The sequence below is a fragment of the Numida meleagris genome, chromosome 5, assembly GCF_002078875.1.
Source record: "Numida meleagris isolate 19003 breed g44 Domestic line chromosome 5, NumMel1.0, whole genome shotgun sequence".
NCBI lineage: Eukaryota > Metazoa > Chordata > Aves > Galliformes > Numididae > Numida > Numida meleagris.
Window position 1 is genome coordinate 41,938,409 of NC_034413.1, and position 18,726 is coordinate 41,957,134.

Consider the following 18,726-nt stretch of genomic DNA (forward strand, 5'->3'; position numbering starts at 1 on the left):
CGGCATTCCGCCTGGTGGTTTTGACAGCAGCTGTCAGATCTGATTACCCGGCACATTTGTAACAGAGCTGTCAAGTTGGCCGAGCCGTATGGTCTTTGAGGAATCAGAACATTTTGATCATAGAATTGTAGAATCATAGAATGGCTTGGGTTGGTAGGTTGCCACCCACCAGATCAGGCTGCCCCACATCGCATCCAGCCTGGCCCTGAACACCTCCAGGAACAGGGCATTAACGGCTTCTCTGGACAACGTGTGCCAGTCCCTCACCATCCTCTGAGTAAAGAATTTCTTCCTAAATCTTAAATCTGCCCTCTTTGAGTTTAAAACCATTCCCCCTTGTCCTATCACTATCAGACCGTGTAAAAAGTCAGTCCTCCTCCTGATTGTAAGCTGCTTTCATGTGCTAGAAGGTCTCCCTGGATCCTTCTCTTCTCCAGGCTAACCATACCCAGCTCTCTCAACCTTTCTTCACAGGAGAGGTGCTCCAGCCCTCTGATCATCTTCATGGCTCTCCTCTGGACCTGCTCCAACAGCTCCACATCCTTCCTGTACTGGGGGGCCCCAGGCTTGGATGCGGTACTCCAGATGGGGCCTCACAAGGCCAGAGTAGAGGGGGACAATCACCTTCCTCACCCTGCTGCCACCCCTCTTCTGATGCAGCCCAGGATACTGTTGGCTGGACACCTGGGGGACACCATTTGTGACCGGCCTCCACCTGGACACAGAGCCATTGACAACAACACTCTGGCTACAACTATCCAACTAACTCTTCATCGACCAAATCCTTTGAATCCATCTCTCTCCAGCTTAGAGATAAGAATGTTGCATAGGACCATGTCAAAGGCCCTGCAGAAATCCAGGTAGGTGACATCAGTTGCTATTTGTCTACCAATGCCATCACTCCGTCATAGAAGGCCACCAGTTGGGTCAGGCAAGATCTGCCTTTGGTGAAGCCGTGCTGGCTGTCTTGCATCACCTCCTTGTCTCACATGTGCCGTAACATCTCTTCCAGGAAGGTCTGCTTCATGATCTTCCCAGGCACAGATGTGAGACTCACCAGCCTGTTACCAAACTCCAGCGACCCTTTTCATTTTACCCTTGCACGCAGAGAACCAAAACCTGGTCCTGGCCAGCTGCTGCACAAAGCACATCAATATGATGAGCAGCAAAATGGTGTTTATTGTTAAAAGCTACAGAACTATATAGTATTTCTTATCTTTTACTAGACTGTTCCAGAAGCTCACGCGGGCTCCTGGCCAATCATATTAGTGCTGCCAGTAGGAGTAGGGAAGTCACTGTCCCTCTGTACTCAGCCCTGGTGAGACCACACCTTGAGTACTGCATCCAGTTTTGGGCCCCTCACTGCAAGAAAGACATTGAGGCCCTGGAGCATGTTCAGAGGAGGGCAACAAAGCTGGTGAGGGGTCTGGAGCACAGGCCTTATGAGGAGCGGCTGAGGGAGCTGGGATTGTTCAGTCTGGAGAAGAGGAGGCTCAGGGGGTACCTTGTCGCTCTCTATAACTACCTGAAGGGAGGTTGTAGTGAGCTGGGGGTCAGCCTCTTCTCTCTCATAACTAGTGACAGGACGAGGGGGAATGGCCTCAAGTTGTGCGAGGAGAGATTTAGGCTGGACATTAGAAAACACTACTTTTCTGAAAGAGTGGTCAGGCGCTGGAATGGGCTGCCCAGGGAGGTGGTTGAGTCACTGTCCCTGGAGGTGTTCAAGAAGCATTTAGATATAGCGTTGAGAGACATGTTTTAGTGGGGTTATTGGTGGTAGGTGGGTGGTTGGACTAGATGATCTTGTAGGTCTTTTCCAACCTAGGTAATTCTATGATTCTATGATTCTATATTGAATATCCCACTCTGTCCACTCACTTCTGAAAAGCCATATATAGAGTGGTTATACACACTGTTATTAAAACAAAGAAGTACAGCCTCTCCTTCTTACATCACAGGTTCAAGTAAGTAGGACAACCAATAACAAGCAAAATGGGGAAGGGCCTTCTGCGATACAACCCGAGTGCTCCGTTATTCACCTAATACAACACCAGCCTGCGCATTGATGCTGGTTTTGTATTTTTAAGCTTTACTGATTAATTTGGAAGGGTGGCAGAAGAGGTTTTTGCCAAGTTGTGCTGCAGGTTTTACTGGTGAGAAACTTTACAGAGAAAAACATTTTACATTTATTTAGAAAGAAGAAGCATTAAAGAGATTAAATTTATCAGGGTCATCTCCTGCAAGTCAAGAGTGATTTTCATGTAAAATCAATGTGCGTGAATTGTACGGACAGAAATTTGAGGTTAACTCACTCATCAGTCACATGATGCTCAGGATAATCAATGTTTTGTACTGGAGCATTACTGCTAATTTATTAGGGATGGAATAATAGGTAAAACTATATGGCAGGAGGGAGGAGAGGGGAGTTAACAGGGGAAAGAAGAACTACGGGGACTGTAGACGTCATCCTCAGATTTCAGATCAGAGCTCCCACTGATTGTAAAGGTATTATATGAGGCCATTTAGGTGGGAAAACTGGTAGCATCCATTTTGTGGTGTGCTACAGAAGAAGTGTAGTTCTAGATACACAGAGACTGATTTATTCCATTGCATTTGGCACTAAGAGTGGTCAGCACTAAGGTGCTGGAATGGGCTGCACAGGTACATGGTGGAGTCATAGACCCTGTAGGTGTTCAAGAAACATTTAGTTGTTGTACTGAGGGACATGGTTTAGTGGGAACTATTGGTGACAGGTGGATGGTTGGGTGGGATGATCTTGGAGGTCTTTTCCAACCTCAGTGATTCTATGATTCTAAGTGCCCAGTTTGGCCCAGAACAGAGAACCCAGCCCTGGGGATCGTTAAATGGCTCTGTGTGGCCTTGTCGGTCTCGTTCTGTCTGCTGGTTGCTCATCACTGCAGGTAGAAAAGGGCTATTGCTCCAGCCCTGTACAAATTGGGGTTGTTGCAGGAGAACAAATATATGGGAATGGGAAATTTGGAGAATCACCGCTGGGAGAGATTTTAATATTTGGGGAAAGAGAAAAAGATGAGGATGCCTGACAGGAAATGTATCATCATAAAGGAACATGAAACTGCAATTTTGCTTCTTGTGCAAATGGCATCCAGCAGAACTTAATATGCCACCAAGAAATCCACTTCCACTTTATCGGCCAGACTAAATCATGTTATGCACAGGAGACTTCCTTTTGCTGTGTGCCAAATAGCAATAATTCTGCGCGGACTTGTAGACAAGTAAAAAAATAAGCCACATAAAAATACCATATGTGCCAAGCATTTTCTGTGTATTTCCTCGGATATTTGAGGAGCTCAATAATAAACTACGATTTTTCTTTGAAAAGCAAATTAAGTTTATGTGATGGGGGAAAAGAATAGCTTCCTTAGCTTCAGGTACGGGAGGATTCTTCAGCTGCTCAGTTGGACTTTAAGCAGCTCGGACAAAAGTGAGGTCAGGACACCAGCAGATACAAATTGAACAGCATATGGGCAGGCCGAACTTGCCAATTTCTTGTTTTCATCCAGAGAATATGTGGGGCACTGTGCAGGATAAGTGAGTCCAGTAATATCGGAATAATAACACTTTAAAAGGAGCTGGTCGATATTAAATGGATGTGGAAAATAGTAGGATCTGCAGAATGGACCACGGCTACCTGCATGGAGATGGCTTTGCTTTTGGAGCAAGGAACCATTGTGGCCCTCTAAGCATCATCCATTTTGTGGTCGGTGTGAGGCTCTGCAAGGCTGGCACCGGGAAACCTGAGCTTGTTGGACTCCTTGTGATGCGGTGTGCTTTGTTGGTCAAAAGCCCTTTCCAACTGGAAGACTGGCTTTTATTTCTTCCAAAGGTGCCAGGTTCTGTTGAAGAACATGCCCTTTTTTTTTTTTTTCTTTTTCTTTTTTTCGGTTTGAGTGTGTATACGAAAACAGCTGTTTTTGCCTTTCTTTCCTGGATGTTTCTGGAAAAATGGAGATAGCTTTCAGTGAAAGGCAGAGCTACCCTGTCTGCTCTCTCTCCTGCAGAAGAGAGTGCAAATCAGAATGCTTGTAGAGTTTGATGCTGAATACACATGGCTACTTTTTATGCTAGGACACTCTTTATTACAATCTTTTCTGTGATTTATCACCTTGTGGAATTTCTCAAGGAACACTGGCCAAAGCAGCCTTCTTGGAGAGGCCGGGAGGACAGCCTGCTCCCTTTAGCAGCATGTTCCTGCATTGATGTGTGGGGCTTTGCTCAAGATGATGCCTCTCCCCAGTGGAGGGGAGTTTGTCTAAAGGGAAATTGGGAATTATGGTCAGGATTATGCTGAAAAAGAATTCACCCTTATCTGGCACACTCCTCAGGACTGTCATTATTGGTAAAAAGCTCATGGTGGAGCTTTTCCTCCCTTGTAATCAAGTTGTTTGGAAGAAGAAGATAATGAAATCACATGTAATGGAAGCAAATGGAACATTAATTATGTGAAAAGCAGGTGAATTTAAGCGATCTGTTTTCTGCAGATAACTGGGGAGACTCGTGTACCTTTCCATCTGCAGACACTGCCATTCCCGTCCTTTGAATGTTGTGTTTGGGATGAGCCACCACGGAGCTGGGACCCAGCGAGCATCTCTCCCTCAATGCCACGGTGCCTGTCACATTGTGTCATGGTGCTTCGTGTTGCTCAAATGACATTGCGGGAGATAACAGTGCAATGCAAAGCGAAGCGTTATAAATACGACATGGCATGTCTGAAACAATACTTGCTTTTAGTAGATCAGTTATCCTTTAAAAGGGAGTATTTAGGTTTGTGCTTAGATAATTCAGTAGCTCCCGTCTCTGGTAGGATTGATGTCAACCTGAGTTACTCTTTCTGATGAGCAGTGACGATGGGACAAGAAGGCGTGAAAAGGATGAAGAGCATCAGGCTTTGGGTGCACGGCCCAGAGCTGTCTGATGTGATCAAGGCAAGGATCCTGGGGCTACTCACGGTGACCCTGCAAGAGCGAGGCGAACAGGATCTGCTATAGACTGGCCTGCTTTGGTTCTTGATGGTCATAATTTTCAGCTATTGAAAACTCATTAATTTCGTTGTATAAAAAGCTGCATATTTTGCAGAGTCCCTGTTGAGGTTAGAAGATAAAAAAGGTTAAATCAGCTCCTGGCTTGTAGTATTAATATCCTATTTATTATTGCACAGCTATTAAGGGTTTTTATTCAGAAATATTGAATAAGCAGGAAGTCATCTGCATAGGACACGGCTAAAATGTCAAGCTGCAAATTAGCTTGTTTACTCAGTAAGCACTGAGGTTTTTCAAAGCGCTCCTTTATGAGCTGCTGTACCCTGGGTTGCAGGTGAACCCGTGTATGAAGCCAAGCCTTGCGCAGGGGGAACTTGCTTTGTAACTTGGGCAGGGCTAAAAAGTGGGCTGAAGAAACAGAGCCTCGGGACTTTTTGTTTTGTAAATGTAGTGTGTGCTAAAAACAGTAGTGAAAGAAAAACAAATAAATAAGTAGATAAAAGCCTGTTTCCTGATTGCTAAACGCATCTGCCTGACTGGACAGCTTTGCTACTCACTCTGCTATGCACTCAGCATCAGAGCAACTGTTTTGCATTGTACTGTGCTATGGAGCGTTGGTTTGCTTGCTTCTTTCTGCATGAGTTCCAGGTACTGGAGGATACCCTGGTGGGTTAAGGCAAGCGAGGTGCAGCGCTGGCATCCTAGATGCCGTTTAGCTTTTTACTCTCACGCACAGGCAGCAAAAAAAGCTGGCTGTTGTAAGTTACTTAAATGTAACTCCAGGAAGTATATGAATGGACTTGTGATGACAAATATCATTCAAGAGACTCAGAAAAATACCTTCTGCTCTTGGACAATGCCCAGCTGACTGGAAGTTTAAGGGGAAAGCAAGCGAGCTGAATTCTGCATTAAAACGTCTTTCTTTTCCATCCTCTCTCTTTTTCCCTAAACTACTGATAAGCTTTCTCCCTCCTTCCACTGTTTTTTGTAGTGCAGTAGCACATAATTCAAGGTAGCGCAACCTAAAGGGGCAGTATGATTTTTAAAGATGTATTCTCCCTGCCCCACATTCAGCATCATTGGGTCAGGCTGCAGGTAGCTACCTTCTGCAGCTTTAATGAGGTTCAAGAGGACTGGGCCAGCAGGACCAGAGTCATCTCTATGTCATTTGCCGTAGCTGCACTCACGAGCATCCTGCATCTGTGAGAGCTCTCCATCCTGAGATGTAGGAGTGTGGGTGTTAATAAAAATGAGGTGATTAAAAATAAAGCCTCTGGCCGAGCTGCACTCAAGATATTTGCCAGAGGGATGGTACAGAGGGAGGCTTGCAGTGAGTCGCTGGGTGATTTCAGAAGAGCAGATCCAGGCTAAAAAGAAAATAATCGAATTTTCTCCACAGAATATTTCAGCAAATACTTCCACGTCTTCTCCACTTACTAAATATGGTAATATTTAGACAATCAGAGCTGAACGGAGGAACACATGAAATGTCAGGTTGTAGGAGCTTAAAGTCTTCTGACCTAATCATTGTAGTAATTTATTCTAATAATTTCAATTTAATAATTTTCCGCTTGCACGACAAATCTGACCGCCTTCAGGACAGCCCAGTTTGCACTGCCTTTGCTGATGGTTACCTTGCCAGCTTACATCCTGCAGTGAAACTCAGCGCTAGCTGCTCCCTGTCCCGGCCCGTGCCTGCTGCCCATCTCCATCCTGCCTCTGAGCCCAGCTATGTCCTGTCCTGAGCTGCTCCCCAGAGGACAGTCAGCTTGTCCTGCCTATCACGAGCCCTGGAGCATGCTGGCAAACTGCTCTCGACTGCTTAGTTTCCTTTGCCTTACGACTTCTAATTAGGAAGAGGTTAATTTTGCACCTTGGTTTTTTCTCCGATATTATTCAGGCTCTGGTTACCTTTCCTTGTCTCCCTCCTTCCTCCGTCTCTCATGTAAAAATGGCCTTTTAAGATAAGTCAGCTTCTGATCTCTGTATTTTTGCCTTTTGCCTTGTACGTCTCTTTTTAAAAGCACTACTAGTGCCACTTTATGCGAAATTCATGTCATTATTTTTTTTTTTAGGTTTGAAAGGATTTTGCTTTTAAAGGGAAAATAGCATATCTCTGCATTCTTCTCCATTGTATCGGGAGAAGTGGGGCTTTTGGAACATGGCGTGAGGAGCTGTTTGGCACTCAGCAGTGATGGATGTGGAGAAGAGCCGGCTGATGTCCCTTGACTCCTTCGTTCTGCTTAGGGGTGAATAATGCCCACCAAGGATGGCTTCTCAGACGCAAGCTTTCATTTAGTGAATTGTGTCAGCTTTTGAAGAAATAATGGAAACCCTTTTCAAAAAACATTTACTTATTTTTGGTTTTGTTTTCTTGTCACAAGCATTAACTAAGTTCAGCGTGACTTTGCCAGCTGACAGGTCAGGTAGGACTGGCAGTTGTCGTTAGAGGTTTCTCAGGCTGCAATGCCACCAAATCCTGCTGGTGTTCTTCAGCGTGACTGCATGCACCAGCCTCTCTGAAAACATATTTCCAGGCAGCTTTGTATCATCTGAGGATAAGGTGGCGGTGTAGGAGGGATAAGAACAGGGAGGGATGGGAAAGACCTTAGGGAGGCCTTGGAGTAGGGAATTTGAGCTAATTAAACAGGAAGGAGCAGGAAAACCATAGGCAGGAGTGGCAGGAGCAGGGGGGAGGTGTTCCCTGGGGGAGATGCAGAACATGTGATTTGTAGCCTGTCGCAGAGCACGGGCAGTTAGCACAATAACAGCGTTGGCCCAGCAGAGCTGTGTGCATTCACCTCTCTTCTCCCACAGACCACTAGTGGATGTGGCTCCCTTGCAGACATGATGCCCAAGCAGCACATTCTGCATGTCCCTCAGCCTCCTGTACCTGCCTTCAGGCTCCCACCCTGGCACAACGATCTTCTGCTTTTACAGGGGACACAGGCAGCCACAAGCTGCAGTGGCCCCTCATGCTGTGCGGAGCCCCGTGACACTGGTGGCAGAGAGGTGAGCCGTGCTCCTCACCGGGGTGGATCCGTCACCTTGACCGGACCAACGCCCATCAGCATGTCAGGGCTGCGGCAGGGCTCCAAGCAGCGGATGCAGCCGTCGCTGCCACTAATGAGTTTGTTGCCGTGTTGCTAATGAGTGAGTGCTGGGAGTACATTTTCTCCTGTGCTGGTTTCCCAGACCCCTTCTTGAGAAAGCAAACCCGATGCGGATGAAAGCAATATTGCAGTACACTAGATAAAATTGCTTCCTTTGTTAATTTTTCTTTTCCTTTTAATTTCCTTTTAATCAGAGCTGAGTCTCTGAAGGCATCAAAATCAATACTTTCTGCGTACGCTGCTGCTGCTTTTGAAACTATTTGCCCTTATTAAGTAACGTTTTCCTCCCAGACATGGCTGTTCCTGGATGAGCAGCATCCCTGCTGCCAGGAGAAGGATTTCTAGGAGGAGAGAGCCTGATGCAGCCACATGCTGACTGACACACACAGACCAAACCCACCACCACTTGTGCTTCTCAACACATTTTCCATAGATTTCTGAAAGGTGCTTTGTGGAAAGAGTAGCAGCCTCTGCAAGCCGCTCTGTGCCATTCCCCATGCTGACCTGCCCTGCTTGCTGCTCCTTGCTGGGATCTCAGCTGCAGCAGGTGGTGGCTCGGAAGCTCAGATTTGTAGTTCTTCTGAAAGCTGCAGAGAAAGGAGGAAAACCATTTAAAATGTCCCATTAGAATGCCACTCCACATCTGAAAGTGCCTGTGACAACTTTTATGGAGCTCTGTACGTGTTTTCCTGTTCTGCAAGATGTGTTTGGCGCATGTGTGCCACCATCTCCACTTGTAACCAACCTTGGCAGCCTGGCAGGAGCCCCTCTCCACCCACCCCAGGGCTCTGAGCACCTTTTCCTCACCCTTCTGGTTGCCCTGGAGGATAACTGCTCCAAGGTGCAGCCCCGTGCCGGCTGTTGCAGTTTGTACCACAGAGCTTGCCAAGCCTGCTGGCCTTGCCAGAACTGAGCCCAGGCTGTTGGCAGCACCACCTGCCTCACATGCTCGCCCTCACTGCTAATCTGTCCTTGATTGCGGACCCGGCATTCATTGTTGTCAATTAGCTGTGCCTACAGAGATGCCATGTAATGGCCTTAGTGCACAGGATCCAGCCCACGGTCCCCTCTCTGCGGGTCACCGAAGGAAGCCTTTGGCTGTGTGCCTGGCCACGGGAAGCAGCCGGCACCAGCACATGGATGGCACGGGTGTGGAGCAGCCGTGCATGGCTGCTTGCTGCAGGGCAGGGTAGAGGTGAGGACAGCAAGGGGAGTGGCAGCCTGGGGCTGGGGTGGGGCTTCCCATGGCTTCAGGAGGTTTGGAGCAGCCTCGGGACACCCTCGGGACAGTCTGACTGTCATCGTCTTCTCCCCTTCTAGCCTTGGGTGTAGTCCAACAGCCTGGGTGTAAATTTTTCAGAAGACTTCAGCACAAAATGCTGAAGCAGCAGCATTGAGCACAGCCACGCTTATGGCGCCGTGCACTGGGGCTGCCATCGTGGTCACAGCAGGCAGCAGTTCCCATTGCCTTCACATCAGTGGCTCAGAATTATTACTGTATTTTAAAGATCCCTAAAACTAGACATTTTGGGAAAAGATGGGAACGCATGGGAAAAGGTGGGAAAGGATGGGAAATGATGGGAAAGCAAGGGAGAAGGAAAGAAAAAAAAAAAAAGAATTAACCAAATCTCAATCTCTGAACCAGGGGCCGGCAGCACCTGCAGGACTGCAGGACCTGGAGTACAGAAGCACACCCTGAGTTCTGTATCTCTACTCAGCGATGCCGTGGCTGTTGCTAAGCGACAGGTGATGCTTGCTCTAGCCAAAATTTGGTTCTTAAAGGTACATTTGCAAAGAGCAATCTTTTGTGTGCATGAAATTAATTTGCTGATATACGGCGTTATATTAGGTAGCAGTAATAGAGTTTTGAAGTGCTTCGGTGTGGCATTAAAATGGGACGCAGCATGTCACGAAGACACTGCGCAGCCAAAACATTAAGTCCTCCCCTTTAATTAATTGGAATTTAAAGCCAAGATACCTTCCTCACCAAAATAAATTAACAGTAAATCAGGCTGCAGAATAAATGAGTGAATTAAGTCAGGCTGGTTGGAAAGTTCAAAGGGAAGCACGTCCTTGGGCTGAGGAGCTAGGGTTCCGTGCAGCTCCCAGGGGCTGCTCGGGGAGCTGTGGGGCAGGGGAGGGTGCTCCGCTGTGCTGCTGTCAGGTGGTTGCCACATCTTTTCTAATTAAAATAAAATCATCTTAGGATTTCTGAAATGAATACTTGGTATAATAGATTCTGAAAGTGATGAAAATGTTTTCATTAAATAGTGAGAGAGGGAGAGAGACCCTGTGAGGCACAGCGTTTTATCTCAAGTCTCTAATAACATTAATAAACTCTTTAATCTTTGTCACGTTTATGACTTAATGGCAATCCTTACAGACGTGACAGACAAGCGAGTGCTGCCAGGTTCCTCTAACCTCCACGCGTTCCTGTTCTTCGCAGGGCTTCCATCAAGGGGAAAGTCCCTCTGTGGTGATGTGCGGCAGAGAACCAGGAGGTGCCGTGCCCATCTCACCTCCACCTCAGCTCCGTGTACCCCAGCACCAACCAGGGTCTGTGCTCCATCAGCTGTTGTTCAGTCAAACACTGGTAGAAAAATGAACCATCACCATTAATCCCTCCTTTATTTGCATGGTTTTGATGCCATCAAAACAGATGACACTGATGTAGCATAAGGAGAATTTTTAAAGAGGAGCATTATGTTTTAAAACCCTAATAAAAGCAAAATAAATGCTGGAGTTTGAATTTAGAGAATGGGAGGAAAAAAAAGACTGTTCTGTGCTGGTGAAGTAATGAAGGTACCGGCTGGTAACAATGTTTAATAGCACATTAATGCTGAATTACTTTGGAATTTCTGCAGAAGTCGAGATGACATCCACATAAACACCAAATGAATTCCAAATGATTGGTATTATCATAAAGAGCACCAAATGAATTTATAATGATGGAACACTTAAACTAAAACGTTCCCTTCCCTAATCTCCTGTCTCTTTTATGCACTGCTCAAGTCACTTTTGTGCAACCACATGACCCTTCCTTTCCTTTGTCTTTTGATTTTCAAACAATAATGTACTTCTGCATGAATGTGTCACTCCACGTGTAGAGCAGGGCATGGATCAGTCCCTGCAACAGCACTGCATTGGCACCACAACGTGAAGGGCTGGTGGGAAGACATCTGGACATATTGCTGGGAAAATGATGGCGACAGATCATAACCATGACAATAATGGTTGCTGCTGGTTGGCCCCACATGTGCGCAGGCCTTGGGGCACCTAGGACAGCGCTTAATAAAGTAAATGGCTCTTTCTTGCAGGCCCAGCAAATCCTCTACTGATGCCACCGCCAGGTTGCTGAGGCAACTTTTAGAGCAGGACGTAGGGCTGCCAAGAGGATGGCGGTGCAGGGGCTGTTTGTTGGGAAGGCGGTGATGCCAGGTAATGGCTCCAGAGAACAGAGCAGCCCATCTATAGCAGCACCTGCTGCAAGGGAAATCCTATGTCACTTATATATATTTGCTTGTATGTATATACATGCACACACGTGCACGTGTAGCTGGCAGCTTTCCTTCACCGTGCTGTTGGTGGTGGGCTCTGGCCCATCACGTGTGCCTGGCTTCTGTGACAGGAGCAGCACCATACAATTACATTACAAATTTACAAATTAATTTGCAAATGTTGGTGGAGTTGTACTCAACAGTCCAAAAAAAAAAAAAAAAGGGAGAGATGGGTTTCATCTTCTTGCATGCCTTGTAGCCAGTCCCTCCAGCCCATTCTGCATCTGTCAGAATCAGTGCCCTGGGAGCAGTCATCATTTTTATTAACCATTAAACAAGAAGCTCCTTTTTATTTGAAAATGTAAACCACGCAGGGAGCGCTATCGATGGCATCTAATCCAACTCACATTAAGCTACACCACTGGGAGCTCCCCCAAACCTGGCTGCAAGCAGGATGGGTGCGCCCCGAGGACCTGCACCTTGCCTATGGGTGCCCAATGTGAAGTCATCCCTGGGTTTTGTGTGGGGCCCTGAGCCAGCCCCAAGACAGATGGCTGCCATGGGGCTGGCACACAGAACAGACTCTAGGGCACACTCCCTGCATGCTTTTTTTTTGAATTTATTGTGCAGCCTTGGCTGCTACTGTGTGAGACTGCGGAATATTTTACTGCTTAGTGGCTCTCATTCAATACGGGGAAAAAAAAAAAAAAGTTAACAAAAAAAGCATTTTTTTTTTAAGAAAAAACCCTGCATCTTTGTTTTCAGCAGCCCTCCTGCTGGGATGAAACTGTTAATTAAACAGCAACTGAACCAAATTAAGTCCACCTAATACACCGCTCTGGTGGCCATGTGCATGCAGGGTGAAGAATACAAATTTTGGCTTCCATGTCAAACAGGAGGATCTAATGGGCTCAGCTGGCCAAGTTTGGGTTCATCCAGACTGTAACTCTGACTAAAACGTTATCAATGATAAAATGGCTCTGATGGAATAATTGTGATGAGGCAGAGGATCTCCATGTATCATCAAGACCAGCTGAAGTTATTGGAGGAAAACCCCAACCCAACCCAACCCAACACGTGGTTAATCCTGGCCCCACTTCACCTCCACACCAATGGGTACCAATGCCTGTAGATACCTTGCAACCAGCCACAAAGTCATGAATAAAAGCAAGGTGCATGGCCTTTGATGTGCAGTAACGAACCTGCCCCTAATTGCGGTGTAACTTCCACTGGCACGTGGAGCTTGGAGCGCAGCGAGGCGTGCATAATCGGGGTGAGAGCACGGCTGCAGAGCGAGATGCGTCTGATGTCAGATGAGAGGAGAGAGAGCCTTTAATCATTTTGTTTTCAAAGACGCTTGAGAGAACTCTTTGAAGAGGAGGCTTTCTTGAGAGCAGCTTCTGCAAAACAGGAGGCAGCGCTACGCAGTGCGCAACACCGCCTGCCCCACATTTAACCTGTGTGGGGCACATACAGACACACACCTGCAGACATGTATGTATAGATGTGCACATGGCCCTGGCATGCTGCTGCCGGGCCTGGCACCAGGAAGCTCATCCAAAGCTCACCCCATCTTGTTCTGCCTCATGTCTGCTGCAGCAAGGAAGTGCGGCGCAAATTATTATTATCTATTCTGTATTATCTAATATTAATCATCTCATGTTTAATTTTCATATTATTATTTGAGGTAACCACAGTTCTCTCTGGTGCAGAAGAAGGCAAACTAAAGGGGATGATGGCTAAAACAGGATGCCCAGCCTCCCTTTAATACTGCAGTGATGTTATGCATGCTGTGTCTCACTAGCATTGGATGAAGAAGCGTGATAGTGAGCACCTGTAAGGAAAGCACCATGGTGGAGAGGCAGCTGGGGAGGGGGCAGGAAGGATCAGCATGTAGGGTACGTATGGTACCTGATCTACTGGTTGGCAACCCTGCCTGAGGGAGGGGGTTGGAACTGGAACTAGATCAACTCTAAGGTCCCTTCCTGCCCAAGCCATTCTGTGATTCTAAGATTCTGTGGTACCTACACATGTGGCTGGGGTATTTACAGGAGATGGCACAGCACTTGGAGAAGCAGACCAAGTCTCCTCCTCCCAGCGTCTTTCAGCTTCAGTAGCAGCCCCAAGCAGCCAGCATCACTTCTAGCTTTGCCCATGGTTCTCCAAGCAATCAAATTGTGATTTTTTCCTCCACAGACTGCACAGTGTCCTTCTTACTGGTGACGTGCTTACTCCTGCCCCCAGCCCCAAACCCTGCTACCATGGCTGCCTTGGTGCCCAGTACAGCAGCACAGGAAAGTGTGCCAGCTCAGAATGCTCTTGTCCCTTCAGGAAAGATAAAAAGCAACCCAAAACCCAGTTCTCCAAATTCATGCCCAGCTCTGATTCAAGTTCTGAATGCGTTTGATGCAGAAATCTCCAGTGCTTTCTGTAAACCCCCAGGACACTGTTATTGCTGGCCTGCATGCCCACACTGGCATGCTGAGGTTCAGTTTCAGAGTCACAAACAAGGAGGTCTCTGGGGCTGCTTGGGAATTCCCTGTGGCACTACATGGTAAATGCAGGGCCAGTGACTCTGGGGAGTCTACAGATGATGGTGTGCTGGACTCCTGGTTCTGCTTCTACCTATGCTATGCTGTGCTACTTTAAGACAGACCAAGAGTTGCCTCTTTTCTCTTTTTAAATGAGATCTGTCGCTACAGCTCTGTGGTTGTGTGCATGTGTTACCATTTGATTTTGCATTTCATGTGAGTGACTGAAATAAACTATCCCGAGCCGATGGTCCCAGTGTTGGCACTTGGATGTCACTCAAAAACATGAGTTTGTGAAGACTGCTGGCCTCCAGCACCTCACCAAGAAGCACACAGCACAGGGGAGGCTGCAGGGCAGCGCTGCCTCTGGCCCCAGCCTTGACCCATCTTGGCTTCAGCTGCGAGGAAACCTGGGTGCCACCAAGGTGCCGCCTGCCCTGGCACCACACTCCCACTCCCATCAATCAGCACAGACCAGGTGCCGGGAAGCAGCTCTTGCCAATTGCCTTTTATTACCTTTAAAAATTCAAGAAACCCGGAACAAGACAAAAACTGAGAGCGTGTGAACATCATGCAATGGATTCACTTTAAAGCAGATTGGGATGGGGTGGGGGAACCAAAAGCCATGTTAGAGTAGAAATAGTGCTTCTCCCATGTCTGGGTGCCAGGTGGGGTGGGCTGTCACCAGTAGGGCTGGTGGCGACTGTTGTGAGTAATCCACCTAATGCTGAAGGCAGGAGATGGAAATGCACTCAGGAACCACCATCCTGAGTAACCCCAGGCCCCACTGAGACACAACTGCAATTTCTCATGTGGCGGTGATGGCAAAAAATACCCCTAACTTTTGGCATGGGTAGCTTTTGTTCAGGCAAAGTCTCTTTGGGAGGGAGAGGCACAATGAACTACAAGTTGTAGTTCAATGACGTTATTACTCCAGCAGTCCATCAGCAGAGTGGATGCTGTCCAGCACGAGTGAAGTGACCGCTCGCTGCCCTTCAGTGTCACTCTGCCTTCAACATTCAGAGCACAAGCCAGAACGATATTTGCTTCCCAAAAGAAAGTGTTTTGGAGAGTTTGAGTTACCACGGAAATAACTTTGCGTCTTGTCCATGATGCGGATGTGACAAAACACATGCCCTTATTTTCCCAAGGTATAGGCAACATTTGAGTTCATTACATTTAATGGAGTAGGGTCACCCATAAAGTTATTCATAAGGTGTTTTCTGAGCGGTTTTCACCTTCCCTTTGAAAAAATAAATTATATCAGCATGTTCATGAAGTACAAACTGTGCTGGCATTTCTGCTGTTATTATGTTATTAACTTATTTAACCTGATAATTTTCAATCAACAGTAGGAAGCAATTTTCACTCACTCCAGTGACCAGTTAGAGATGCTGCAGTGCATGCTCACAGGGTTCACCTTGGCAGACACCTAATCCCTCCCAGATGGAGACAATTACCCCCATCACTCCCATAAGCAGTCACCAAGAATTTCCATTTCCCCTTCAGCTGGGACTTAATTTAGAAGGCAAGGACTTCCTAAGCTATGGGAGAGTAAAGATAGATGGTATGGGAGAAAGCAGCTGATGAAATGTAGTTGAGTCCGGATCTGAAATATTTTATCCCTCCTCAATGTAGGTTAAATTATTCTTCACCTTTCCCACATCCATAATTGTCGCTGATCTTGGACCAACTCAAAACCCTACTACTGAGTTCAGTAGACTCAAAATTGCCACTAGAACTGGAAAAAGAAAAAAAAAAAAGACATTTGTTAGTGTCCATGTACAACATCCCAAGACTATACACAGCTATGAGATACAGCAAATTTAAGAAAGCCAATTTTTTTTCTCATCACTGAGTATTTATTATATATAACAAATACATGAAAAAGAAAAAACTATATTGTGTGATATAAATAGTTTATTTACATTACAGAAAAACATCAAGACAATGTATACTATTTCAAATATATCCATACATAATCAAATATAGCTGTAGTACATGTTCTCATTGGTGTAGATTACCACAAATGCAAGGCAACATGTGTAGATCTTGTCTTAATCTTTTGTCTATAATACTGTATTTTGTAGTCCAAGCTCTCTGCAGTTAGTTTTGCCATTGTGGAAACATGCGCTCTTTAAATTAACCTTGTCGATGCTCTCGTTGTGTTGTCTGAACTGTAGTGCCCTGTGTTCTGCTTCTGTCTGTGGATTCTGTTGCTCCTGGGACATTTCCTGGAAAAGAGAGCGGTAACAGCACGCAGTTTGGAACAAGTCTCTCTGCTGGGGACACGCTGTGGCAGCAGTGCATGCGAGCACTAAAGTGGAACCTTTGTCTCACTCCGTACTGCCAGGGGAAAAAAACCAACAAACCTTAGACAAAAATACAGCAGGGAAACTAAGAGCGCTGCTTCTTGCTACAGCCCACACTGTAGTTGGGCTATTTTTATAAATAACAGGACCAAGCTTTATGGTGCTCCTTAGCAAGGGCATGCTTCTACCTTGCACCTGACACAGCATCAGCTGCGGGGGTTGCTTGGGAATGGTTCTAACTGATGGAGAAGCAGCAAAATGCAGTGAAATCAAATTATAGTGACCCCTTTCCATCAAAAGGGCTAAGCCTTTTTATCCACGTTGAATGGGAATGATGCTACAGTTCGTGACTCCACCTGAAGGGCTAGATGAGCATGAGGACTCACGGAGCATTTCACATTGTTGAAACACAATTACGTAAGTGTCTATCATAATATGGGTCAGATTGTCCTGACTTGTCTCACTTTTAAGCCAACAAGACTACCCCCTCATGAGAAGCTGTATGGCCATGCGCTGTATTTTGCCTTTTTCTTTTCTCAGAAGCCGGGAAGCCGGCTGCTATCATTACTAGGGGAAAATGAGCTTGCGTTCCCAGTTCCCTCGGAGGTTACGGCAGAGCTCTCATTAGGAACTAATGCAGACTTGAGCTAGTTTCTGATTTCCCGATGAACTTGTTACTTGCTGCCTGCTCCCAAAAATCCGACTGAACTTTTCCGCACAAGGCAGGAGCTACTGCTAACGAATGTGGGGCTGTCCCACCCTGCACCTTGATGGCAGTCCCCAGCCCTGGTGGCACAGCAGGACCTTGTGGGGCACAGCAGGCTCCCGGGGGCTCCTCCACATTGCCAGTGATGGGGGAAAAGCCTTTGATGGGACTGGTTTTGTCAGAAACGTGGAGGTGCTGGGTGGCTGGGGAAAGTCAAAAGCCCTGGGGCAGGCGGCTGTGTACTCTGGGAGAATGGAGGACATGGAGTGCCACAGCTGGAAGTGAGGAGACACACACCTGGGAGATGCTCCTCCAAAATCTGACAGTACCTGCATGGTCGCTTAGCGCAAGGTTGAGAGAAATCAATTCAATTGTAGAAATTACTACAATTAAGGTCACGAAAAAGCATCACTTATCCAAAAATACTCTTTTTAATTGCATAAAACACTATGGTACTGATCGACGGAAGCAAAGATGTACTCTGGAAAGACAGCAGGGCCAAGTACTGATACCATAACTGCTTAAACGCAGTGCTATTGGACTTAGAAGTGTGTTGCGTCTGGGCTCTTAAGAGGGGTGCTGGCATTTAACCAGCCTTTCAGATACAGTCATCTGCTGAAAACTGTGTGACAGCTTTTCCTCAGCCCTTAGCTCACTAACCAAAGCTCTCTGCGGTGCATGGTGGTGGGGATACACTCAGTTACAAACACATTGGGGTACTGAGGCAGTGGAGCACAGGCTGCCTGCCTCCCTCCCCTGAAGCCTGCTCACAAGTGTGAGTTACTCATAATGCGATTCATAGCAGGTAAAAGACGCATTACACATTCATTTTTAATTAAGATATTTCTTCCCATAAATAATCTGTTGTGACTAAACGTTACTAAAGCGCTAAAAAATGCAAAACCATAAAGAAAACTGCTGAGAATCATTATGACAGTCAGCCATACCTATGTTATTTTCTATCATCCTTCACTTCTACCACTGGTTGTCTTTTGCTGTACTTCCAAAGCTGGAAGTTCCCTGGTGCGGGGACGATGGTCCTCCCTGCTTTCTCCGAAGAACCTGTGAGGGGGGCTTTGGCGTTTTTCAGGGCAGGAAGTTCAAGCCAGCACAGCCAGGTTCTCTGAAGCAGGTGACTTCAGAATCTCAATTACTTATGCATATGCTGCCACACATTCTCCTGTCACACAGATTTCTCTTAAGCCACTTATGGGTACGCTTTTGCAAATGTATCTCAAATCATTATGCCGGGATGGAGGATGCTCTGCCGTAATTACACGCATTACGGAGAAAAGTCAAAAGATCATAAATTAACTTGGTTACAAAGTCTGTGGGAAAAGGTAACATCTATGTAGGAAAACAGGGTGATGGGCAATTTGCATTGCAGTGCCAGATCATCCAGAGTGCACCGTCTTCATCCTTCAGTATGAAGTAATTTGCTTTACTGTGCGAAGGTGATGAAACCAGAGTCACTCAAAAAAATAATGCGGAGCATTTTCTCCATTATCAGTTAGTACACCGTCTTCTTTTTCTTCCTGCACACTGCCTT

The 18,726-nt window shown here is 46.5% G+C and overlaps 1 protein-coding gene and 3 long non-coding RNA genes across 9 annotated transcripts in view; 2 read left to right on the top strand and 2 right to left on the bottom strand.

Moving 5' to 3' along the window:
• The window catches only part of LOC110399246, a 38,268-nt gene extending 37,733 nt beyond the window's left edge, over positions 1 to 535 (top strand). For all 4 annotated transcript variants that reach the window (XR_002439035.1, XR_002439037.1, XR_002439036.1 and 1 more), the window contains one exon: positions 475 to 535. This is a non-coding gene — a long non-coding RNA (uncharacterized LOC110399246). The remainder of the gene's footprint in view (positions 1 to 474) is intronic.
• Positions 552 to 10,884, top strand: LOC110399245. 3 transcript variants are annotated; one of them, XR_002439033.1, is made up of 4 exons: positions 552 to 860; positions 7,094 to 8,171; positions 9,777 to 9,913; positions 10,578 to 10,884. It is a non-coding gene; the product is annotated as an uncharacterized LOC110399245 (long non-coding RNA). The 3 variants fall into 3 exon arrangements; XR_002439034.1 differs by having other exon boundaries at positions 7,094 to 8,030; XR_002439032.1 differs by having other exon boundaries at positions 7,094 to 9,913.
• LOC110399247 lies at positions 8,284 to 9,837 on the bottom strand. Its single transcript, XR_002439039.1, has 3 exons — positions 9,755 to 9,837; positions 8,636 to 8,718; positions 8,284 to 8,472 (listed from the first exon to the last, which is right to left on the bottom strand). It is a non-coding gene; the product is annotated as an uncharacterized LOC110399247 (long non-coding RNA).
• The window catches only part of TMEFF2 (transmembrane protein with EGF like and two follistatin like domains 2), a 111,356-nt gene continuing 107,282 nt past the window's right edge, over positions 14,653 to 18,726 (bottom strand). Inside the window, exons 10-11 of the mRNA XM_021397592.1 lie at positions 16,307 to 16,393; positions 14,653 to 15,900 (exon numbers count right to left, since the gene is read on the bottom strand). Coding sequence (XP_021253267.1) covers positions 15,804 to 15,900; positions 16,307 to 16,393 — 184 coding nt within the window. The 3' untranslated portion in view covers positions 14,653 to 15,803. The remainder of the gene's footprint in view (positions 15,901 to 16,306; positions 16,394 to 18,726) is intronic.